Source organism: Meriones unguiculatus, chromosome 8, assembly GCF_030254825.1.
Source record: "Meriones unguiculatus strain TT.TT164.6M chromosome 8, Bangor_MerUng_6.1, whole genome shotgun sequence".
Classification (NCBI taxonomy): Eukaryota; Metazoa; Chordata; class Mammalia; order Rodentia; family Muridae; genus Meriones; species Meriones unguiculatus.
The window spans coordinates 45,268,663-45,294,474 of NC_083356.1; the positions used below are offsets into that span (position 1 = coordinate 45,268,663).

The 25,812-nt window shown below is 40.4% G+C and overlaps 1 protein-coding gene across 4 annotated transcripts in view; it reads right to left on the reverse strand.

Moving 5' to 3' along the window:
* Positions 1-25,812, reverse strand: part of Col14a1 (collagen type XIV alpha 1 chain) — a 216,034-nt gene that overhangs the window by 165,234 nt on the left and 24,988 nt on the right. For all 4 annotated transcript variants that reach the window (XM_021650061.2, XM_021650060.2, XM_060389409.1 and 1 more), the window contains exons 3-5: positions 21,269-21,385; positions 17,298-17,441; positions 14,073-14,162 (exon numbers count right to left, since the gene is read on the reverse strand). In XM_021650061.2, the coding sequence (XP_021505736.1) occupies positions 14,073-14,162; positions 17,298-17,441; positions 21,269-21,385 (351 nt within the window). The remainder of the gene's footprint in view (positions 1-14,072; positions 14,163-17,297; positions 17,442-21,268; positions 21,386-25,812) is intronic.

Genomic DNA, 25,812 nt, shown 5'->3' on the forward strand with positions numbered 1-25,812 from the left:
CAAAATATCTGCACACAGGGGTCTTTCCTGAGACTGATACTCCAACCAAGGACTATGTATGGAGATAACCTAAGACCCCTGAACAGATGTAGCCCATGGCAGTTCAGTATCCAAGTGGGTTCCATTGTAACAGGAACAGGGACTGTCTCTGAAATGAATTGATTGACCTGCTCTTTAATTGCCTCCCCCTGAGGGGGAAGCAGCATTACCAGGCCACAGAAGAAGACACTGCAGCCACTCCTGATGAGACCTAATTGACTAGGATCAGAAGGAAGGAAAAGAGGACCTCCCCTATCAGTGGACTTGGGGAGGGACATGCATGCAGAGGGTGGAGGAAGGGAGGGATTGGGACGGGAGGAGGGAGGGAACCACAGGGGGGATACAAAGTGAATAAAGTGTAATTAATAAAGAATTTAAAAAAATAAATTTTCTTTTTTAAAAAAAGAAATATCTTTAACACATTGGCCCACTCTGATTTTTACATTATGCCTGTAAGGAAACATTATTGTCACTGTTCAGAAAACTAAACCAAAGTTCATACAGGACAAGTGACTGGCTCCATGGTCACAGGGAGGTAGGCTGAGATTCCAGAACTTCTAATTGACCTTTTCAATCAAGCCATGGTTTCCATAGACACTGTGCTCATGAACATCAGGTGGATCCACATGAGACACCTTTGGAAATTGTCCACCAGTGGGTATGGACTGAGGATACTTCAGATCTTTTTCACCAGGATGAAGCTAAGTTCTCATTTTTCCAGTCTTGGTTGAGGTGTACCCTGTACGGCATCTGCATTAGTTACTTTTCTCTTTGGACAAAATACCTGATATAAACAACTTTGAGAAGGAACAACGGTTTGAGGGGTCTCATTTGACTGTGTGGGGAGGACATGACAGGGCAGGGCCATTCATATCCTAGATATGCCAAGAAAGAATCAGAGCTTTATATAACCCAGAGTAAGACTGCCCCAGTGACATCTGGCCTTCAAGGAAACCCTCTCTCTACTTTCTGCCTTTCATTTTCTCCCAACCAGGCCATCATATTGTGAATCCATCAAGAAATTTATCTATTGATTAGATCAGAGCCCTCTCCTTATGTAACTTCCTCTGAAATCACCACCATGGACACATGCTTTGCAAAGCTTGTGGGTGGTCCTCAATCCAATCCTGTAGATAACAGAGAATGTCACCACAGCATCTCATGGTGACTAACACAGGCCTCCCCAATGTTCTCTTCCTAACCTGGTCTTAGTTATTCCTGGAAGGTCTTACTTCTTAGAAAAACACTGTGCAGAAGTGAGTAGTAATGGCTTTATGTCCATTATGTTTTATGTCATTAATTATGACTGAGCTATGGCTGCCTACACATTTGACCAAACATTAGTCTAGATGTGTCTATGGAGGTGTTTGTTGGTGAGACAGAAAAGCAGATTGTTCTGTCTACTGAGTATAGGCCTCCCTAATCAACTGAACATCAGTACCTGAATAGAGCTAACAATAAACTAAAATGGATCTCCTGCCAGCTGCCTAGACTGCCTGACACAACAGTTTTTCTTGCCTTGAGCTTGCTGGGTTTTGATCTGGAATTGACACCATCAGCTCCAACCTTCAAATTTCAACTAAAACTACACCGTTTCTGTCTCTTGAGTCCCCAGCTTGCTGGCTGCCTCCATAATTTTTTTAAACCTGTTTCTTATAAATCTCCTTCCTTACAAATGTCTTTTTAATTAAAGACCAATATCAATCCTGTACCATAAGCATTCTTCCCACTTCATGGCAAAGAGATTGAGTAACTAGAGAGGGTGGAAACTCTTCCCACCCCACACTGAGAAAATGGAAAGTCTGAATTCAAAGGTAGGGCTGACTACAAAGCCCAGGCTGCTTAGCCAAATTCACTTTAATTACTATCACAAAACAGAGAGAGAGAGAGAGTAGGAGAGAGACAGACAGAAGGAGGGGAAAGAAAGAGGGAGGGAAAACTGTCTAACTTTCCCTTATGTGGAGTTATACATAGTGAAATCAAATCCATAGGCATTTGTCCTACAGTCGACCTGCAGTGCATAACACCACAACAACTTGCAGGAATGTGAAGCCCAGTTGCTGCATCACAGCCAAGATAACATTTCAGCTGCCACTCAGAGCTCTGAATCATAACAATAACTGACAGTCCTATAAACAGCACAGTCATCACATTTCTGCTCTCCTCCGAGGGCCTGGGAGAAGACAGCTGCTTCCATATTTAAAGGGCTCTCACCGTAGAAGAAGAATTAGGAGTTTCTGTATGCACACCAGAGTGACAGATTTCAACTCAATTAGACAGGATGTCTGCTTCTGGGAGCAGCACTATCTTCATTAACCAAAGCAGATGAGCTAAGCATGAGGATGCATAGCTGTAACAATAGGACTTGAGAGAGTGAGGCAGGAGGATTATCATCAGTTGAAGGCCAGCCTAGGCTACATAGTAAAACCCTGTCTTTAAAAACATTTTTTTTTAAAGAACGAAATGGAAGAAAGAAAAGATGGAACAACTGAGGAACCTCAAACACCTGCTTTATGCCCTAACTACCTGGCTCTCCACTAACTTCCAAAACTAAATCCTAAGAGTACTACTTCCTCCCCAAGCCATGAAACTGAGCTAAACTGCAAATTGTGTTTTTCAAAGTTTTACTGGTTACTACTCTTTTTTATGATTTTTATTTTTTTATATTAATCACAGGTTATTTACTTTGTATCCCAGCTGTAGTCCCCTCAGTTATTCCCTCCCAATCCCACCCTCCCTCCCTTATCTCCTCCCTGCCCCTTTCCAAGTCCACTGATAGGGGAGATGCTGAGACTCATAACCAAACCTTGGGCAGAATGCAGAGAATCATATGAAAGAAGGGGGAGTTAGTATGACCTGGAGAAGACAGGAGCTCCACAAGGACCAAATATATCAGGGCACAGGGGTCTTTTATGAGACTGTTTCTCCAACCAAGGACCATGTATAAATATAACCAAGAACCCCTGCTCAGATGTAGTCCATTGCAGCTCAGTATTAAAATGGGTTCCCTAGTAAGGAGAACAGGGACCATTTCTGACATAAATTCAATGGCTGGCTCTTTGACCTCCCCCTCCCCTGAGGGAGGAGCAGCCTTGCTAGGCCCCAGAGGAAGACATGGCAGCCAGTCCTGAAGATACCTGATAAGCTAGGGTCAGATGGAAGGGGAGGAGGACCTCCCCTATCAGTGATTACTTCTCTTTACTTGTCCATATTTATTCCTCACTTCATGCCAATACACTTATTATCCTTTTCCCAACAATTTTTTACAAACAAACACAAACACACACACACACACACACACCTATCTACCTTCTCAAAAGTGAACCACTCTAAGATCAAAGTAGTAAATGGGACCTCTTGAAACTGAAAAGCTTTTATAAGGCAAAGGACACTGTCAACAGAACAAAATGACAATTTACAGACTAGGAAAAGATCTTCACCAATCCTACATCTGACTGACAAAGGACTAATATCCAAAATATATAAAGAACTCGAGAAATTAAACAGCAACAAACCAAATAATTCAATTAAAAATGGGTTACATAGCTAAACAGAAAATTCTCAAAAGAGGAACCTCTAATGGCTGAGAAGCACTGAAAGAAATGCTCAATGTCATTAATCATCAGAGAAATGCAAATCAAAATGACTCTGAGATTCTATCTTACACCCATCAGAATGGCTAATATCAAAAACTCAAGTAACAGCACATGCTGTCGAGGATGTGGAGAAAGGGGGACACTCCTCCATTGCTGGTGGGAGCGCAAACTTGTACAACCACTTTGAAAAGCAATCTGGTGCTTTCTCAGAAAATTGAATATCACTACTTCAAGATCCAGCTATACTGCTCTTGGGCATATACCTGAAAGATGCTCCATCATTCAACAAGGACATTTGCTCAACTATGTTCATAGTGGCTTTATTTGAATAGCCGATAGCCAGAAACTGGAAACAACCCAGACATCCCTCAACTGAAGACTGGATAAAGATACTGTAGTATATTTACATACTGGAATACTACTCAGCTATTAAAGACAAAGAAATCATGAAATTTGCAGACAAATGGATGGAACTAGAAAAGATCATCCTGAGTGAAGTAATCCAGACCCAGAAAGACCCACAGGGTATGTACTCATTTATAAGTGGATTTTAACCATATAGTACAGAATAACGATACTACAATTCACAGACCAAAAGAAGCTAGGCAACAAGGAGAGCCAAAACGAGGTTGCATGAATCTCACCCAGAAGGAGAAACAGAATAGACAGAGGAAGGGCTCAAAGAGAGGGAACAGGATAGGAGACGGGGTGCTGAGGCAAAGCACAGTGGGGATCTGAAGTGGGGAAGGGGGCAAGAGGACAGAAGGCTTTCAGAGGGAAGAGAAACTGTGGCCTTGGGCATCTCAGAGACAGGCTAGAGACCTATGACAGGATAGGCTCCTGGGAGGATATGTGGGTGACTCTAGCAGGGAGAGGCCACCCTCCAACCAGATAGGACTCTTAGTTGAGGGAGGGGATCACCAACCCACCCACAAAAACTTCAACCAAAAATTTACCCTGCCTACAAGATGTGCAGAGATTGAGGGAATGTCCAGCCAATGTCTGGCCACGCCATGGGAGAGAGCCAACCTCTGACACTACTAACCACACTCTGCTGTGCTTGCAGATGGGAGCCTAACACAGAGGCCTCACCCAGCAATAGATAGAAACAGATGCTGACACTCAGAGCCAAACTTTGGTTGGAATGCAGGGAACCTTGTGGAAGAGTGGGAGGAAGGATAGAAGAACCCAGAAGGAACAGGAACTCCACAAAAAGACCAACATAACCAACTTGAGCTCGGTGGGGCTTTTGGAGACTGAAACACCAACCAAGGACTATGTATGGGCTCAACCTAGGCCCCCTTCACATATGTACCTGATGGACAGCTTGGTCTTCATGTGGGTTCCCTAGTAAGGGGAGCAGGAGCTGTCTCTGACAAGGACTCTATTACATGCTTTTTCATCACTTTCCCCTGATGAGGTTGCCTTGCCAGATGGCAGGGGAAGAGGATGTATTCAGTCCTCATGTGCTTTAATGTGCTGGGATATGTAGATGAGGAGGGCACTCCCCTTTTCTGAGGGGAAGGGAGGGGGATGCTGGGAAGAGGAAAGGAGGGTAGGTCCGGGAGGAGGGGAGGGAGGGGGCTATGATAGGGCTGTAAAGTGAATAAATAATTAAATTATTTTTAAGTGAACCTATCATGATCAAGATATCTGAAACAGATTAAATTTTCTTTGAGGAAAAAAACATGGTACTTCCTTACTTATTTTTATGAAGTCAGTTTTAGATTTTTGTTTTTAGTTACCTAGTTATTTTCCAGTTTTCTCAATAATGACTCAAGAAAGGTGATTTTGTCACATCAGCTCTGTTTTCAGTTACAAATTTTTCAAAGTTTAGAGCCAGTGTGTTACAGTCCCACTTGTTTTCAGCTCTCCTAAAATATGCAGCTCTACAGATTTTTTTTTCTTTGCTGAACATCTGGCTGTATGGTTATTATTGTAGATGAATGCCTATGAACTCAACAGCCCACCTATCCCTGTGACTAACAAGTCACAATAACAAGTAGTCCCTCACAACTTTAATTCCAAAACACTCGCTTCCTCATAGGTTGCTTCACAGAAACAGACACACAAGGTATTCTCTAACATTCTTAGACAAGAATTTAGGTACTAACCAGCGGAGCTCCACAATCTGGAAAACACCTCTGCCAAAGTCACTGACAGTACTCAGAGTGACAAAGTAGCAGTTTTATTAAAATGTTACAGCTTACTTTTCAAATGTGGACATTTGAAACTTCGCTGTGGATGGAGCTTGGAATGCTTACTACTGTAAGAATTTAACAGTTGAAAATGTACACCTAAAGAAGCTAAACAAGAAGGAGGTCCCGAGGTAAGGTGATCAACCCTCACTTAGAAAGACAAATGGGATGGACATTGGAAGCAGGAGAAAACAAGAAAAAGGACAGGAGCCTACCATAGAGGGCCACTGAAAGACTCTACGTAGCAGTGTATCAAAGCAGATGCTGAGACTCATGACAAAACCTTAGGCAGAGTGCAGGGAATCATATGAAAGAAGGGGCAGTTAGTAAGAGCTGGAGAGGACAGGAGCACCACAAGGGTCAGATGGAAGGGGAGGAGGACATCCCCTATCAGTGGGCTTAGAGAGGGGCATGGGAGGAGATAAAGGAGGTAGGGTGGGATTGGGAGGGAATGAGGGAGGGGACTACAGCTGGGATGCAAAGTGAATAAACTGTAATTAATATAAAAATAAAATAAATAAATGAATGAATAAATAAATAAATAAATGAAAGAGAATAATAGCTTTTACTGGAGGTCAAGAAAAAGAAGGTGTCCAAACTGTGTTGCATTATCAAGGGCAGTAGAAGATGAATGGGGAAACTGTAGGTCTGACACTAGGAGAATCCAGCCCCCTTCTCCTCTTGGCGCATTAGCCTCCATCTAAGGAACAGCTGAGGAGCAGCATGCATTCATGGAGGCTCAGTAATTACTTCCTGAATGACTGATCTTGGCTCCTTTTTTTTTAAAGCCTTAATGTACAACCTATAATTCCTAGCATAGATAGGGGAAGGAAACAGAATTTTTTCCTTCTGCTGTATTTAAAGATCTTTTCGTAAACGTGGCCTCTCTCAGTCTTCTCCCAGGGATTCAGAACTTCCTTCTTTAAGTCCAAAACAAGCCAAGTTCTCTAAGAGACACGAGACACTATTACAATCAGTGTTGGTGATCTGCTCAGCCTTCTAAAGACATGGATCCACAGCTACAGAATTTAAGCAACTATGAAGTCAAAGCATTTTAAAAATTGTATCTGTACTGAACATACACAACTGTTTTCTTTTTTCCTTCATGTCCAGTATAACAATTATTTCTATTAGTCCATTAGGTACTGTGAGTAACCCAGGGATGATTTGAAGCACATGGGAAGATATGGGTATGACACACCTATATTGAAATCATTTTTTAAAATTTATTTATTTATGGGACTTTAGCACCCTCAAGTTTGGGTACTTGTAAAGGCTTTTAGAGTCTGTCTTCATGGATACTGAGGAATAACTACACTTTCTTTTGAAAAAAGAACACACATGCGCTGGACAGGACTAGAAACACAGCTCTCTTAAGGGCCTAATATGAACCTTACATGACAGACAGGATAGTACCAACTGCCGTCTGCAGTCCTACATGCTAATAGTAAGTATCGTGCTTACTTGTGAAACAAGGAAGTTGTAGGTTAGAAGATTGGTCTGCTCAAGACTGCACAACTAGACAGGAAGCAGAAGAAGATGATATTTCAAGGACTGCTTGGCCCCAAACCTTGCATGCTGTCTAATCCATAAGGGCACCGATAACAAAAGTGGTGAGAAAGAAAAAACAATTGAGAAGAAAACTACCCATGCAATAAAGCTTCTGTTTATGCTCCTAGAATTCAGGCTGAAAAGCTGCTGGTCTTATGATGTCTGACCAAGCCTGGAGTCTCCAACTCCAGGAAGTGTAAAAAGCGTTTACTGCCTTGTGCTTGACCCCCTAGCTGTGGGGTTGCTCCATGTTTCAACAGCATGCTTTGGAAGGCACAGGGAGCAAACAAGAGGCAAAAGAGGCTGAAACAAAAGAGAGCCTTTCCATTGAACATTTGCTGCTATCCGTCTGTGTCTCCTAACCTTTTTTATTATTATTATTAATTTTTATTTTTGTTTATATTAATCACAGGTTATTTACTTTGTATTCCAGCCGTAGCCCCCTCCTTCATTCCCTCCCAATCCTACCCTCCCTCCCTCATCTCCTTCCTGCTCCTTTCCAAGTCCATTGCTAGGGGAGGTCCTCCTCCCCTTCCATCTGACCCTAGCTTATCAGATATCTTCAGAACTGGCTGCCATGTCCTCCTCTGTGGCCTAGCAAGACTGTTCCTCCTTCGGGGGCGGGGGGTTGGGGGGTGGGGAAAGGAGCCAGTCGTTGAGTTCATGTCAGAAATAGTTCCTGCTCCCCTTACAAGGGAAACCGACTTGGATACTGAGCTACCATGGGCTACATCTAAGCAGGGGTTCTGGTTATATCCATACATGATCCTAGGTTGGAGAAACAGTCTCATAGAGGGCCCCCGTGCCCTGATAGATTTTGTCCTTGTGGAGCTCCCAACCTTTTAAAGCTATTTTCCCATAAGAAGACTTTTCAGACATGTTTGTTTAGTTGCCTCCTCAAGAAATGTTGATGTCATGTACTGTATGTCTGTTTGTATTCTTATGTGTATCTAAACTCCGAACATAAAAGGAGTAAAAAACTGTTTCAGCCTCTTCCTCAAGAAACAATTTTGCCCCTTTGAAGACTGCCTCACTCCCACTGAACATGCATGTGTTAAACCACTGTTTTACAAAGAGAACTCCACTCTCCTGAAGCCAGGGAAACTCAAAGCAAAGCGGATCTAAATGGACAAATTACACCTTGTATGAGTTTACATCTTTTTTTAATCTCTGGTTCTTTCAGGCCGAGACTGTTACAGTTTCCATGTGCAATGTCCCCCCACAGGCTGGCTTGACTTTGACTGGTTCCCAGCGAGTGGTGCTGGTTTGGGAGGTTGCAGGAAGCAGAGAGGCAATGGAGGAAGTGAGTCCCATGTCTGCCCAGTTTTGTGAGGTGCTAGAGACTGAACCCCCAGCTTTGGGCATGCTAGGCCAGCATTAATCCTGATCCAATTTCTGTATGTCCTGACATGGCCAATCAGGTTCTTGTGTTCCCTTGCTCAGGAGCATATGAATGGAGCAGACCATTACAACTCCTCTTCAGACAGCTTCTAAAAGAACTAAACCCCTGATGGGGCTTCCCTGCCAGGCCACATGGGAGGAAGACAAACTCAGTCCTCATGTGAATAGATGAGCTGGAGTGTCTGGGTAGGGCGCTCCCCTGTTCTGAGGAATAGGGGAGAGGGGATAAAGGAGGGAGGGTGGGACTGGGAGGACAGAAGGGAGGCGCCTATGACCGAGAGGTAAATTGAATTAATTAATTTTAAAAAAGAGTTGCTGTGGTCCTGGTCTCTTCAACAGCAATAGACACCCTAATCCAGACAACATCTAAACCTCAGTGCCCCACCTTCTCCTCACTTATAGGAATTGAGTAAGGATTTAGCCAGTGTTTACCTGAAAAACTGCCTATATTCCTGGGTTTTAACTGATCTTTTGACCCCTGTCTAGCTGAAGTTTAAATCCCAAATATTCTCACTGTTTCCAAGATGAATCTACAATCTTGATTTTGGCATGTGTAAGCTTTTGGAACACTAAAGGACAGGGTGATAATTTTTTAAATCCGTCTCTCAGTTATGAGTTAAGAACCATAAAAGTGTCAAAAGTGATGTTAACATGTGAAAATATGCCTTGAGAACCATCATAAGGCCTGGCTGCGTCGTAATATAATTAGCATGAGTAACTCGGAGCTGACTGCCCATCTAGAGAAGCCATTGAATACCTGTGTTGAGCTGCACTGGACTGCGCGAGCTGCATGAGGCTGGACATCTGCCAAGCATGAACTTCAGCTAATACCCAATAGCTAACTCAGCACTAGGGGATAAATATCAAACCTCATCTGTGCAGTCTCTATCAAACATAAAAGACAGGCCTCTCAGCCAAGTATGATGACAAACACGTACCATCCCAGCACTGGAGAGGTAGAGTCAGGAAGGTCTGGAGGTCAAGGCCAGCCTCAGTTACATAGCAAGTTTGAGACTAGCATAGAATGTATGAAACTTTGCAGAGAAGGAGAGAGAAAAGAAGGAGGGAGGAGGAAGAGAGACTGACTTATTTGGAAAGTATTTTTATTTTATTATTGTGTTTGTTTGTTTGTTTGTTTTAAACAAGATGTAGCCCAGGTTGCCCTGGAACGATGCAGCCCAGACTGGCCTCAAATTCATCATCCCACCTCAGCTGTGTGCTGAGATTACAGGCTTGCCCACCATGCTCAGTTTGCAGCATTCTAATATTAATAATAAATGCTTAAATAGCATTCACTGTGTCCTAAGTACTTAACTTACAGTAATTTATTCACTCTTCACAGCTAGCTCAGTTCTCATGTTTCAAATTTGTGTGTGTGTGTGTGTGTGTGTGTGTGTATGTATACACAAATATGGGCACATAAGAAAAGGAATCTTTTGAAGATGCACAAATGAGATTATATCCTAAGCAGTTCTGATTGGAAATAACAGAACAGACCAAATGTACTCAGAAAGGGAACCAACTTAATGAGGGATTTAGTACCAAAAACATCTGAAAGCTTTAAACACTCCAAAGCAGGAATCAACAACTGTATTCTGAAGAGGTCAAGACAGGAAATACTAGAGTCTCTGCTGGCCATTATGATCCCCCTGAACGGCTCCAACTCTGCCGCTGTGGGAGAGTCACCATAGACTATGTCAGGAGCGAGCAGAGCTGTGGAGTGAGCAGAGCTGTGCCCCAATAAAACATTATTTCAAAAATAGCAGAGGACTGGGCTTAGCCTATTGCTATTTTGGAAAGAATAACAAGCTTATCTATTTTAGGTTTTTGTTGTTGTTTTTTTTTTTTTTCCTTAGAAAATCAGAGCTCTATAGTATGGAGAAAAAAATAATAAAAATTTAAAAAGAAAAGAAAAATGGGAGTTCTAGATTCATCCGTTCTCTTCTTAGTATAGAGAACACAAAAATAAAAAGAAGGGGGGATTAAAAGGTTGTCCAAGGTGATACCATGTGAAAGTGCCTGATTACACCTGATCTCAGAAGCTAAGGATGGTCAAGCCCCATTAGTACATGGATAGGAAAAGAGAGGTTTGATGGCCTCAATTGAAAAAAAAACAAAAAAACAAAAACCACTAGCACAAAAGAAAGAAACCTTATGCTTCTTTTCCTATCTGGCCCATAATCTTTTCCAATCTGGTTCTGCGTTCCTATGCAAAATGCCAAAAATAACTAGAGAAAGCTGTTTGGACAGCCATGGGGAAATAGCCGTTCATGTCAATGTGCAAATGCTGTGTTCAAAGGCAAACACCACTTTTGTTTGCAAGCTGGTTTTTGAGTATTGAAGAAACATGTACAGTACATTTTAAAAAAAAAAAACAAAAACAAGTAACTGTTTCACAGCACAGACATTTCAGCTAAACATATAAGCTCATTGCATTTCAGCTAAAATTTTGATTTACTGATTGTATCTGAGCTACTCTCAGTGTAGATGCTCATAGCAGAAGATTATACATTGTAGAGAGAACAAAGAATAACAGAGTTCGATGGGAATTGTGGGGCTACCTCATCCTGGAAGGGGCTTATGTCAAGTCTTGGGAAGGACTATGAGTGGTTAGGAGCTTCTGCTAAGCTCGCCCATGATGTTAGAACCACTTTCTGTTTCTTCTTGCTAAGCCCCACTTTTGTGGTTTGTTTTTTTTTCTCCCCAAGGCTCAGGCTGACCCGGAACTCACTATATAACCTAAGGTGGCCTCAGACTTTTGTTTCGTATGACTCCGAGCCCCCACCTAGGTCCTCACCACTACAATAAACCTGCCTGACAGTGGCTGCAGGAAGTCCATCATGAATATAGCTACCAGGAATGCACTGTGAACTGTACAATCCTCAAATGCTTTCAGTGTTTCTTAGAATGTATGCCAGGATCACCATAATCTTTTCTTCTTTGTTTTTCATTCATGTCACTCAGTCCTGGGTTTTGGAAGGGTAAAAGGAATGTGTATTGAGGCAAAGAATAGAGAAGGTAGAACTATTTAGTAATATAGAACTAATAATTTCTGAAGCCACATGAAACCTTAGATTTTTATCTCAAATACTCTCTAATGGTAAACAGGTAAAGAACCCTCATCCAAATATTAACTGAGAACTTGAAAAAATAACACATTAAAATGCTAACAAACGCACTTTTACAAAATTAAACAGAAGCATGTAAGTCAGAAACTGATGGACTTGGAATTGAGGATGTCACTTAGTAGAATATATACCAGCATGCTCAAGGTCCTGGGTGGGCTCAATTCCCAGCACTGCCCCGCCCCATTCCCAATAAAGACAAAGGGAAAGAAAAACTTTGGTTCTTAGGATGAGTAAAGCTGGAAAGAAAGATACTTTTCTATAGGCCTTTACTTAACTTTTACCTTTTGCAAGCCCATCAGTATTCGGCAGACTCAAGTTACCTATACTAAAATGAATGACAAAACACAGTAAAGAAAGAGCTAACCCAAGCTTTGCAGCATCCTAGGCAAGCACTCAGCCGCTGAGCTTTTCTGACCCCCATTTTTTTTTCTCTTTACTTTGAGACAGTGTCTCAATAAGTAACCCAGGCTTGCCTTCTATTCGTGCCCAGCTAACTCTTGAGCCTGCAATCTTTCTGCCCAGCTTCCAAAGTATCTGGAATTACCAACCTGTGAAATCTAGCCTGGTTCTCAGATATTTTTGAACCTATATTTCTATACCATACACCAAAAGCAAGTATCAAACTTTAGTTAACAAACCATGTGTCTATTCTGTCTATTTTGCAATATGTACAGGTGAGTAATTCTAAAATGATTTCTATGGCTACATATGTAAACAGAAGAATGTGGGATACTGAGAGTCATATGGCTCACTGGGAAGTTATAAACATAAATAAGCAGGCTTAAATGAGCTATGTGAAATTGGCATGAGATATAAGATATAACAAAAACAGAGTAGGAGACAACAATTGACAGACAGAAAACAGTGTGATACCCTGAAAGCATTATAAGGACTGTTGAGCTATGCTAAAGCTATCAATTACTTGTAGACTTTTGTTAAGATTCATGTGTATGTCAAATGTTAATACAATCATATCAAAGAAATAAAAAAAATGAATATTTCCAGGCCAGTAGAAAGGTAAAGTAGATATAAAAAAAAACAGAAACCATAAATGGAGGAGAAAGAATATGAAAAATGTGAAGTAACACAAAGCAAAGAAATAATTGATAAGTCCAAAATTATCAGTAATTTCAGCAAACTTAAGCAAACACAGTTATAAATAAATATAGCAATTTTAAGATAGAATATTTAAATGCCACTCAGCCTTCTCCATAAGATTAGTCTCTATACTCCCAGGGACACAAATACAGTAAGAGTTATACAAGAAAGAATGGGTTGTTTTGTGAATACTGTACCCAATAAAGAGGGTACAACTGAATTGATTTGAGACACTTAGGCTTTGAAACAAATACTGAATGACTAGTAATAAAAGGAATCCTTATAAATAAAAAAAGTAAAATCTCCCTAGAAAATATAACTCTCATTGTATATGTCACCAGCATTACAACTATTTAAAATCATCAGTTTCAAACACAAGTGGACAAACATTAGTGAGGGAAATTAAAACGCATTTTTTCTCAAGGACATGTGGAATGAATCTAACCACTGGCCGCATTTAAGTAATAAAATATCTCCAAAAAATTTTAAAAACATCCCTGCATACCATGTTCTCTGAACACAGTGCAATAAAGTCAGACACTAATAACACATGAATATGTTTAAGATCACCACATGTTTAAAATTAATGACTTATTTTAAGTAAGTCATGGATTAAAGAAGACAACCTAGTAGAAATTATAAAATATTAGTGCTATATGCCAAAATATGGGATACTGCCATGGGCAGTGCTTGGTAGTTTTAAAAATACATAGCACAGTGGAGGAGAGGGACAAATGAAAACAAAGTGTAACAGGCAGTTTACCAGGGACTCGTCCCACAAGGGGACGTCCTAGAGTAAAGAAGCAACAGATCCAGCAAGGAATATGACAGGACAGGTTTTGTGTGTGTGCTTGTTTAGTCGTAGAAAGGTGAATGCAAGCTCCAACCCATCCATCCACCCACCAAAACGTTCACAACTATGAAGGTGGGGAGAAAAGAACTAATGGCGATTTTCATAACAGACTGCATGTCTCTGGTGATGGCCCAACCAACGATGTATGTACGGTCTTCACAACTAAGCCGGCCACATCCGAAGTGAGTTAAACACATAAATATCTGACCTTCTGGTGACGTTGGTTTACTTCCGTTTCCTTTGTCCACAACCTTGGCTCTGGGCTTTGTTGGATCCTTTCTTTTCTCTAAATCTTTAACTAGAAGAAAAGGAAAGATGGGAACATGTGGTATTAATGTTTTAAATATATATATTCAATATACTCGATGTGTTTAACCAAAATCCTTGCAAAACCAGAAAGCACTGACAGACATTAGTGCCATGGTACAAACTCCTCTCCAGATATTAGACCTGTTATTTTCTTCAACCTTGCCATAAAGTATGAAAAGTACTTAAGTCTTAGGTCAAGTGTGCACTGTGGACAAATACATCCAATAAATTTAATACTTCAAAACAGCTGTAAAATTGGCATAATTATCTCATCCTTGTACATGAAAGAATGAAAGACCAAGATGCTTATAAAATGAGTAAGTGTTTCCTTAGCCTCATGTCTCTGGACTCAATATATGAATTTGGCACCCATTTTAGAAAGATGGTAACTGTGGATATTCTTTTTTGTAATTGCTATATCTTCAATAGAAAGTATAAGACCCCATAATTTTCCTCCAAAACTTAAAAAAAAGTTTCTCTAATAATTAATTCACAGTTATACCCCACTGGCAAGGTGACCATGTACCTCTAATGAACCTCTCACCCAGGGATCTTTTCTGAGACTGATACTCCAACCAAGGACCATGCATGGCAATAACCTAGAACCCCTGCACAGATGTAGCCCATGGCAACTCAGTGTCCAAGAGGGTACCCTAGTAAGAGGAACAGGGACTGTCTCTGACATGAACTCAGTGGCTGGCTCTTTGATCACCTCCCCCTGAGGGGGGAGCAGCCCTACTGGGCCACAGAGGAAGACAATGAAGCCAGTCCTGATGAGACCTGATAGGCTAGGATCAGATGGAAGGGGAGGAGGGCTTCCCTTATCAGTGGACTTGGGGAGGGGCATGGGAGGAGATGAGGGAGGAAGAGTGGGGTTGGGAGGGAAAGAGAGACAGGGCTACAGCTGGGAGACAAAGTGAATAAACTCTAATTAATAAAAAATAAGTTTTAAAAAAGATGTGTCATTTCATTATTTCATGTGCTTGAAAGAAATGGGCAAATATATTGGTAGGTCAAGCGTGGAATGGAAATGATGACCTCTCCATCCATCCTTGCCATCTGCCCCGATCTCTGTAGCATCCATCCATCCTCTTCCTTCTTACTGGCTTTTATGCCTTTGCTGAAAGGTCCAAGACTTGTCATCTGCTCAGAGCTTATCACCTCAATTATAGTAAGCCTGTCCTTAAAAACCTCATCTTTCTGATTCCAAGAGATTTAATTCTGAGCTACGATTAAAATTAAAAGATTAAAATTAAAACCTTACCAAATTCAATAATCTAACTTTTATACCCATCTTTAGACCCCTTTTTTTTATTTCTTAATCACCATCCTGACTCCTTAAAATTCTTTGTTCTTAGTTTTTGCAAAGATATAATCATATTTTTTCCTATTCCACTACCTTGTCTTTTATACTCTCGTCTTTGGATTCTTTTTCTCTTTCCATTCCTGAAACATGATCTTACACTAAAGCTGCCTTGCATCTCTGAATATTCTGCCTATAATTTTATCATCCAACAGTTTAAAATCTCATCCTTTATGGATTATTTCCAAGTCTACATCTTTCACCCCACCCATACTTGGGCTGTGACCCAGGTCACTTACATTTTCTAAAATAAAATGCATCTGTCAGTTTAATATGAGGAAAATTTTGAAACTGAGAAATGCTAGGGGTATAAAGAAATCTGGGAACTAATGAGAATATTCAGACGTGGCAATCTGCAGATCTGTTCCTGGACAGGGAACACCATGTGTCACTGTTAAGATGGTCAGGGTGATTCAAGCCAATGGAACATACTTGCAAAGAGAAAAGTTGATGGCTTGGAAGTGTTCCAAAACAGACCACAGCACCAGTGTACACTTGAATTTTGAAAAATAAGTACCATTGCAAGTTGGTCCACAAGTTCACACAGAAAATGTAATGAATGTTGCTACTTCCGTGCAGGAACAAAATCAATTAGAAAATCAGTTAGAAATTGTCTTGCCAAGTGTGGTGGTGCACATCTGTGATCCCAGGATGGGGAACAAAAGAGCAGGAGGCTCACAAGTTCCAGGTCTACAAAGTGGGTTCCAGCCTGGGCTGAAATGCAAAGCAAGACCTTGCCTCAAAAGAAAAAGAAAACGAGGGGGGAGGAGGAGGGACATGGAGGAGAGGGGAGGGGTGTGGAAAAGGGCAGTGAAGGCAAAGGCACCACGACAAAGTGGTATCACAGTAATAAATTCACCACCACAAGGGCTTCTCTCTGTTCTAAAAAAAAAAAAATAGCCACAGAGGAGGACAATGCAGCCACTCTGATGAGACCTGATAGACTAGGGTCAGATGGAAGGGGAGGAGGTCCTCCCCTATCAGTGGACTTGGGGAGGGGCATGGGAGGAGAAGAGGGAAGGAGAGAGGGATTTGGAAGGGATGAGGGAGGGAGCTACAACTGGGATACAAAGTGAATAAATTGCAATAAATAAAAAAATTAAATAAAAATAAAAAAGTAAAAAAAAAAGAAAGAAAGAAAAGGTGGTATTCAAAAAGTCTCAAAAGTCTTTTGTCCTGATCACCATGAAGTTTTCAAGGCAGGAGAGACGAAGCTAAATCCTATAGGGAGCAGGAACATCAGAGAAATTGGGGAAAGAAAGCCCTGAAAGGCCAGCAGCCTTTCAAAAAACAACAAGAGGGAAACAAGTGGCTTTCCTCTGTTTCCCTTGAGTTAGCAGCTACCGGGAAAGCTTTTCCGGGCCCTAGGGTTTCCGCTGATTCTCAGACCAATTCTTGAAAGTCTCAAGCACAAGGCTTTAATACATGTGAAACGAACTGCAGCTCCTCCTCTCATTTCCTTTTTCTCGCAGACCTTATGAGACGTTATTTCCAGTACGTCCGAATTTAGCAGGCAGAAAACTGGGGTGCAGACATGAACAGAGGCAGGACTGACTTATACTAAAACCTAAAGACCTCATAATAGCTTCTGGACAATGGGAGATCTCAACATGTCTTCTGTACTTGCAGGTAGATTCACCAAATGTCTTTGTTCAGAAGTCAAAAAGAAAATACTTTATCTCAAAAGCCTCCCTCAAACATCTAGTAGTGTAAGCCCAGAGCCGCAGGTAGTACTTAAAGACTGTGCTTAAAGATACATACTTCTGAACTGGCCTTGAGCAGGCTTGCTTTCTTTGTCTTTATTATAGGCGATCAGTTGAACTGTGTAATTCTGCTCTGGCAGAAGGCCTTGAATAATTGCTTTTGTTGCAGTGTTCTGGAGGTTCAACTGGTTGGTTTTTCCCCCTGTAATAAAACAGAAAGATGAGTCCATCCTAAGCAAGAAGTAGCTGCATGCACTGAATCAAGACTGTTAAGAAACAAAGACATTAGTTACTTTTTATTTTGGTTGTATATATTTGCAATGCACAACACAATATATTTCAGATGGTAACAACAATTGAAATACACATACCTAATACATGTGTGCACAGAGCCTAACTGTAATGTAACGTTCATTGTTGTGTTCAGCGTATTCTTTTAGGTGACAAATGGCTGCCCGTGTTAGTCATAAAATCATAAAAGACTTTCATCGCTGGGTGCGGTGGCCCATGCCTTTAATCTGAGCACTCAGTGAGGCAAGAGGCAGGAGGATCTCTGTGATTTCGAGGACAGCCTGGTCCACAAATCAAGTCCAGGACAGCCAAGGCTACACAGAGAAACCCTGTCTCAAAAAAAGGAAAAAGCACTTCTGGAATGTTAAAAAAATAAAAAAAAAGACTTTCATCATAGCACTCTATCACATTTATTACCTAACAGAAGCCATACTACAAGATTAGAAGGCAGATTCTCAACATCAGATACAGTCTTCAAAGAAAAGATTGCCTCTTGAAAGTGCAGTGGGACACATGAGCTGACAGAATGCTATTAGCCACGCTGACTTTGTTTTTTTCTGTTCCCTAATGTAATCCAAAGCATCCTTGAAGCATAAACGACTGAATTATCTGAAGTCTGGCCACCGCTACCTCATGGTGCTGAATAAATAACTCATTGCCTGGCTGCTTAAAAGTCAGTTTGGTTTAATTTAAAAAAAAAAAAAAATTGTGAAACCACCATCAAATTAGACTGACATCTAAGGCTTTCTCGAAATGCTTTTGGTTAAATACTGCATATTTATGCAAAACTTCAAAAGCATCTTTTTTTCTATAATTTATGGCAGTGATTAAGAGTCTGAATGAAAAGAGAAATTAATTCATGACTATGACTTCTGTCCCTGTGACAACCCTCAGAGAGGTATAAATTAATCAAATGTAGCATATTATAGTTAATTTTAATTATATTCCAATAAAATTCATGTGTAGATCTGAAATCCTCCTTGGTATCCTCCATGCTGCCTGTCACTAAAGGACAAAACTGAGTTTTTCTTACTAAAGCCTCTTAAGTGGTCAAGATGCTAACTTTTGTTTTGTAAACTCCTGTCATTCAGGACTTCTCTGCTGGGGCTGGTGAAATGTCTTGGTGCTTTTAAGCACTGGCCACTTTCCCAGTGGACCAGGACTTGTTTCCCAGCACCCACAGGCTGGCAACACCTGGCTGTACCTCCAGTCCAGGGGGATCCAGTGCTCTCTTCTGACATGCATGGGCACTATATGTATTCATTTCGGCAAAAAACATACATTTAAAAAGGAAAAAGTAAGCTCTCATCTATTATAAAGTGCAAAAATAAATACTATGTAATATATTCTTTGCTTTAAAAAAAGAAGGATTTTAGAAAACCCAGTATATTACAGTCTCTCTCTAGAAGGCAAAAGTATTACTTTATTTAATATTTTAAGACTCCTGTGATAAAATAAGTGCTTTAAACTCTGTATTAACCAGCATTTACCAAATTTATTTGACTATTAGCTCATTTTGTTATGTAACTGCTTTTAGGACCCTGCAGAAGACTGTGGAACATTCTTTGGGAAAGACTGTCATAAAAAGACTTGGACCACGGCTCATAGTGCTAAATTGTCCATGAACTTTTTGTAGTTACATGCATTTATTATTCTTGTATTATTTACTGTATTTAATCATGTAGATTCTAGTATGACAAAATGGACTGATTGGCTTTGGCCACTGCCATAAGAACAGTAAATGAAGTAAAGCCAATAGTTATTAAGAAATAATTTAACGCACAATTGTTGTCACTGTAGACATAAGCATCTAGCTTTTGAGTGCACCGTCTCAGAGGGAATTGGCAGATAATGTTGAGGTTTGGTTCACAAAGCACTTGAGTCAGTTCTAAGACCTGTGATTCCTCAATTGCATGTGTTTGGGTGCTTAATAATTGAGTATAATTAACAACTAATCTGAAAATTAAAGCACTCAGTGTCTAAGAAAATATTTTCAAGACCATACATAGGAATTCCCCAGTTCCGTAAGCTAGTAACTGGGAATGAGTCTATAATACTTAATTCAGTGACCGAGTCAGAAGCTAAGTGTTTTATCTACCTATTCTTTTTTGAGATCTCTAAGTCAAATACTGGATAAGGTTATACATTTGTGAGTACTAAATTAGTTGAGAAATGGTCCTCAACAGAAAGAAATCCAGATATATATGCCCATTTTCACCACCCATTATGATTAGATTTATAAAAACATGTATTAGATGTGTTTCATGGTTACCCTTCATTGTCAAGATGACAAGATCACAAATGAGATAGGCATGGCACATCTCTGTGGATACATCTATGTGGATGTATCTGTAGACAATTAACTGAGTAGGGAAAAAAAAAAAAACTAAATATGGGCAGCAGCATTCCATGAGCGGGGAATCCAGGTCAGAATAAAAGGAGAAAAAGAGAGAGCAGCTAAACAGCAGCACTCCCTTTTTCTCCATTCTGCTTCAGGACAGCTGTGAGGCAGACAGTTCTCCGCTGCCACACCTGCCCACTTCCAGAATGGACAAAGGAACCATGGAATCAGTCTCTGAAACCAGGGGCCAAAATAAATCTTTCCTCACTTGAATTGTGTATGCCGAGCATTCTACCACAGCAACAAGAAGAGTAAGCACTGCGCTGAGGTCGTGCTGTTAGCAGTTGGTTATTATGTATTTGTGTGAGAGGACGAGAGCTGAGAGACATCCAGAAGAGCATTCCCGTGGTGATAGTCCCTTAGCAATCACTCTATGGCAGCACGGCTGTATGTGTGTTGTTAGTTCCTTTGGCTTTCACAGTCGGTACTTCCCAAACTTGAATTCTACAGGAATTATCTTGGGATCATTTTACAAATCATTGACTGATTCCGAAGTTTGAGGCTGGAGTCTCATAGTCTGTATTTCAAATAAGCTTGGGCATAATACCATGTGCAAGGTCAGAAAGCTCCCGTGAGGAGGGTGATGATGTTTCAAACTTTCTACAGAATAAGAAACTGAGGCACTGAGAAGCTAAACAACCTGGATCTCAGGACTTATGAGTAACAGAAGTAGAATTAGGGCTCAAGAAATCCAGTGTTAATTCTCAGTGTCTCCATGACACCCATTCAATTCCTGTACATGCCCTGCTTTGATCGATTTATCTGTATAATAGAAATATAAAACATGAGAATGAAAACTTCACCCACAATTTAAACATAATTTTATATCACACCTTTATGTAATGATCAATAAATCTATTCAATTTGTTTTTTAGTTTCAGTTAATTTTCACAATGTCTAGTTGACCTTTATAATTTTGATGTTTAATTTCTAATTGTAATTATAAACAGTTGATTAATTATAACTTACTCAAACAAACACAACTATTGTACACTCAGGTGTATTATATCTTTACAGAGTCCATAGATTAAAAAGTATTTGTTAAAAAAAAACAAAAAAAAGTATTTGTTATATATTGAAACATAGGTGGTAGGGTTTTGATATTCTGGAAATTTTAGTGTAAGGAAAATCAATCACTTTTGAGCCCAAGAACCAAATCTCACTTTGGGGATCATTATTTTCTTGATGAAAAGAGAATTTGTCAAGTTCAAAAATTAATCTAACCCAAGTCTTTCACACAGCCCTAAAGCAGCATTTACCACTACATATATTTTTAACCATCCACGTATAAAAAGCTCCAAAGGGTCCAGAAAATATAGTGGATATATTGCCCTTACCTGAAGCTGGAGCTACGAGCAGTTTGTAGCCACCAAACTTCCCTCTTGGTGCTTTCCATGAAATCTGTATACTGTCATGGGATATTACATTATATCTTAACCTTGTGGGTGGAGCCACTGAAAAGAAAAAACAAAAATGACTTAAACATGAAAACACTTTAAATTGCAAAGTCAAAGTAGCATATCCAAAACAAACAGGACGTCATCAGCCTGGAAAAATGTTCTTTCTACAACCCCAATAATGACTCAGTCAGTGTCCATAATAGGACAGATGTGAAAGCACAAGCTTTTCTCTCAAGGGACATCCATTTGTCAAACAGCATCGACCTGAGACATAGAGTTAGAACTCAATATCTAAAACTCCTTTAGAAACTGAAGTCAGTCTTGCAAAATGATTTCATTTTGCAAAATGTATTTTCCTACTTGGAACATGAAAGGTTCTCTACTGGGACCACTGCATAAATGATTCTAAGTTTTCCACTGCAGCAGTCAAATGGTTTTGTTGATATAATATTTGAGGAAACTATTTCAGGCAGATGATGGTAATAAAATATTCATCTTAAAACATTTGAGAGGGGCTGGAGACATGGCTCAGCACCTTCTCTCAACCTGCTCTCGGAGTATGACCCAAGTTCAGTTCCCAGAACCTGTGTCAGGCAACTCACAATCATTTGTGACTCCAATTCCAGGGGATCTGATGGCGCCTTTTGACCTTGACAGGCACTTGCATTCCTATGTGAGCACACACCATTTCAAGCAATAAATAAATAAATAAACAAAACATTGGAGGCAGTTATCATAAAGAAATTCAGGGTCAAATAAGAATGCAAGAGGACTGTGTTTTTTAATCTCGGATCTGCTCTCCTGGAGAAGCTGGTTTGCACGTGTCAGGTATGTAGCATGTGGTCATAATTCGGGCCACAGCATTGGCTCTTGTGAAATTCCTTGTGAAGTGTTTAGATCTCTTTACTTTTCTGTAAGCCACAAAACTTCAGAATACATCTCAGAACCCTCTTAAATGTTCCCGGGATTTTTTAAAAAGTCTTTAGCATGAGCAGTTTTACTTTGTGATATATAAAGTTATTCATCAGCAGAAATGCCATCAACCATTACCCCATTACCTACTTTGTGCTCATCCTTGTTGTCTTACTTTAGACCCAGTGTTGGAGAAGGAAGCAGACATTCTGAAAAGGCATGAGGCATTATTCTAGCTTGGGCGTTAGTTTGATGCCCAGCCCTGTCACTGATCACTGAAGAGCCTGAACCAGGTGACCAGGCTTCCCAAACCCAGTTTTCTTACCTTTAGAAAACCTGACACTTTCTACAAAGCCTAGATTCATAACTTTAAACTAATTAATGACATATAATCCATAGCCAATAAAAATTTATTTCCTGTCTTCTCCCTGTAGCTAATGATGAAGTTTAAAAACTCATTTAAATCCTTACAAAAATACATTACTAGCCTGACTTTAGGATAAACGAACCAAAGAGCAGCGGCTGACAACCGCGTTCAAGTTCACAGACTATGTAAAGATGGTCTCTGACCCAGGAGAAATACATGCACTGCGTCTTTGTTTAAAATATGTATATCAGTATTAAGGAATCACCCTGAACTGAGCTAGATAAACAAAAGATTTACTACTTGTCTTGGTTAGTTTTTTTTTTGTTGTTGTTTTTGTTTTTGTTTTTTGTTTTTCAACTTGACGCAAGCTAGACTCATTGGAAAGGCGGTACTCTCAATTGAAAAAGAAAAAAAAAAGCCTCCATCAGACTGGTCTTTAGGAAAGTCTGCCGGGCATTATCTCAGTCAATGATTCATGGGAAGGGCCCAACTCACTGTGGCTGACACCACCCCTGGGCTGTTGGTTCTCAGCTCTGTAAGAAGACAGGCTGAGCAAACCAGTAATCACTCCTCCAGGGCCTCTGCTTCGGCTCTGCCTCCAGGTTCTTGCCTTGGGTTCCTGCATTGACTTCCATCAGTGTCTGGAGAGTTCTAAGCTGAAATGAACCCTTTACTCCCAAAGCTGCTTTCGGCTGTGCTGTTTATCACAGCAATGGAAACCCTAACTGAGACACTTCCCTAAAACCATTCAGGCTTTGGAATCAGTGAGCACAGAAGGACAAGTCTCAAGAATAATAAATATCTCTTTATACTTGTCTTTAACCATGTAATAAGTAGAATGCTATTTACAGAACTACAAAAACATTAGTTTTATAGTTACAACTTGATACAAATGGAAGCATTTACATTTTTCTGGCTAATGGAAAAACACAAATTTATCAAAAGAGCAACTCTTTTAGCACCCAGAATTTTAGTGAACATAGGAAATATTTTTTAGTCTTTAACTCCGGAGGAAAATCTGTGTGTAACTGCTTTTTAGTCTTGTGGGAAATATTACAAATATGAATTAAAAGTTTGAGGTAACATTTCTCAGCTCAATCAAATCAATGGGTTTGCATTTATCATTAACAAGCTTTTGCAGGAATGCATTGGTGAGAAAAACCTAGCCTACTTGGGACCCATGTAGTGGAAAAGGACAGCAAGCAGATGGGACTCTGATCTCAGCCAATTTGGAGAGGTTCAGCGGACCCTGTTAGCATGCCAGGTGTGCTGACATCGAAAGGAGCGCAAAGAAACTAACAGCATGTGGGAGAGTGAGGCTAGACAAAAGGCATCTGTAGACTTTTTGCGTAGGCCATAATTTTTTGAATGCTGTGTGAGTTCACGCTCCTCAGCATCACTTTGGTCAACAGCTAGTTTTCTAAGATGCCAGCAGAAAACAATGAGAACAGCATGTGCCCTTTATGAAATGCACATGGCCATCTAGAACCCACAGAGACATGTCTTCCTCTGGCCCCCTCAAGGAAACAAGTCTGAAGCAAGTAACACAACAAAATCCAGCAAAGGTCAACTCCTTAATTTCATTTACAAATAGCTCATATGACCATCATCCCATTACCACAGTGAAAAGCCAGATCACATCTAGTGCCAACCAAAGCATAAATATTCTGACAATCACTAAACCCAAAAATCTTTGGATAGACATGAAGCACACATTTTTGCCTTTGGGGGTAAATACATTGCAAAGAATAAATGCTTATTAAGAAGAAGTTCTAGATTTCAAGTTAGCTCCCTTTCACCCCCACCCCCATCTTGCCTTTGGAAGGCACTGGGACTGGAGCCAAAGTCAGAGCAAGAAAATTTGACAGAAATACTGTAAAGAGTCATAGAAAAATAATTGCTCTTATCTCACAGAACAAGAATCTGTGTGGTGGTTTTTTTTTTCCCCTTTTTTCCAAGCACAAAGGACATGCTTTCTATTTCATATATGCTGTTTGTAACTTCCAGCAAATGCTTGCGTGAACTTGATTAAAAAGTTAATCTGTGTCAGTTCAAATACTAATCTTTTCAAAGAGACAAAAATCAAGTGTAAAGATTTTTGGGGGTTTTTTTGGGGGGGATGCACACTGGAAGCTCCAAGGATGCCAACAGACTCTTCCTTTGGGTGGTGACACGAGGTTAGGCTCAACAGAAAATACTTGTGTGTACATAAACTTCACCCCAGGGTAGGAGGAAGACCATGCACTTTTATCCTCCCCGTACTGTGGCTTCTGACTAAAAGCACAAGGACCTTTGTCTTGCTGTGTTGTGCTGTGCTTAAAGGGGAAAATTTGGCAATCTCCCCATAGGAATCCATGGGAGAAAAGGCATATTTTTATATTATTCCATAATTTATCTTCTCATTTGATGGATAATTTTCTGCTTTTTCTCATAACTCTCTTCTCTCTCTCTCTTTCTCTCTCTCTCTCCTCCTCTCTCCCTCTTCCTCTCCCTCTCTCCTCCTTCTTGCCTCTCTCTTTTACCCTCAACTCACTTGTTATATTGATGTTTTGACAAGTGAGACTCTATAATAAAGATTTATGTCTAGTAAGTTATTTTCATTCATTACTTCTAACAGTTTTTGCACAGGGATGCAGCCAGAGACATCTTGTGCATGTCAATGCCCAGGACCATGCCCCTCACCCCACCCCTCCATTCCTTACCTAACAGCACTCTGCTTTTCTTTCACAGAACACCATCCCCCCTCCCACTGGACAGAGATAAACTATCAGTCATCCTTCCCTGGATGAGAAGTACAAGGGTGTCTGAAGCCAGGTCAAGCAGGCTTGCCACTCTCCCACCCTCCAGAATACAAAACTAGAGTCCAGTGATGAAAGGAAAAACAGTAGCTGAGCGTTTTTATCTCAGTGGCATGCCTGATATGAACACATAGCTGGTCTCTACATGAGACAGCCCTAGACGTCAACATTTCTGTCTTTTCCAAGCTTGAGGGTATAACTTTTGTTTTGATTAAATGAGCTGCTATGTTATCTACTAGGAAATACATTTTAAGTTGGCCAAAGAAAAATTAATTTTTTTGTAGTCAAAAATCTCTTCTGGGGCCGGAGAGATGGCTCAGTGGTTAAGAGCACTGTCTGTTCTTCCAGAGGTCCTGAGTTCAATTCCCAGCAACCACAAGGTGGTTTGAAACCATCTATAATGA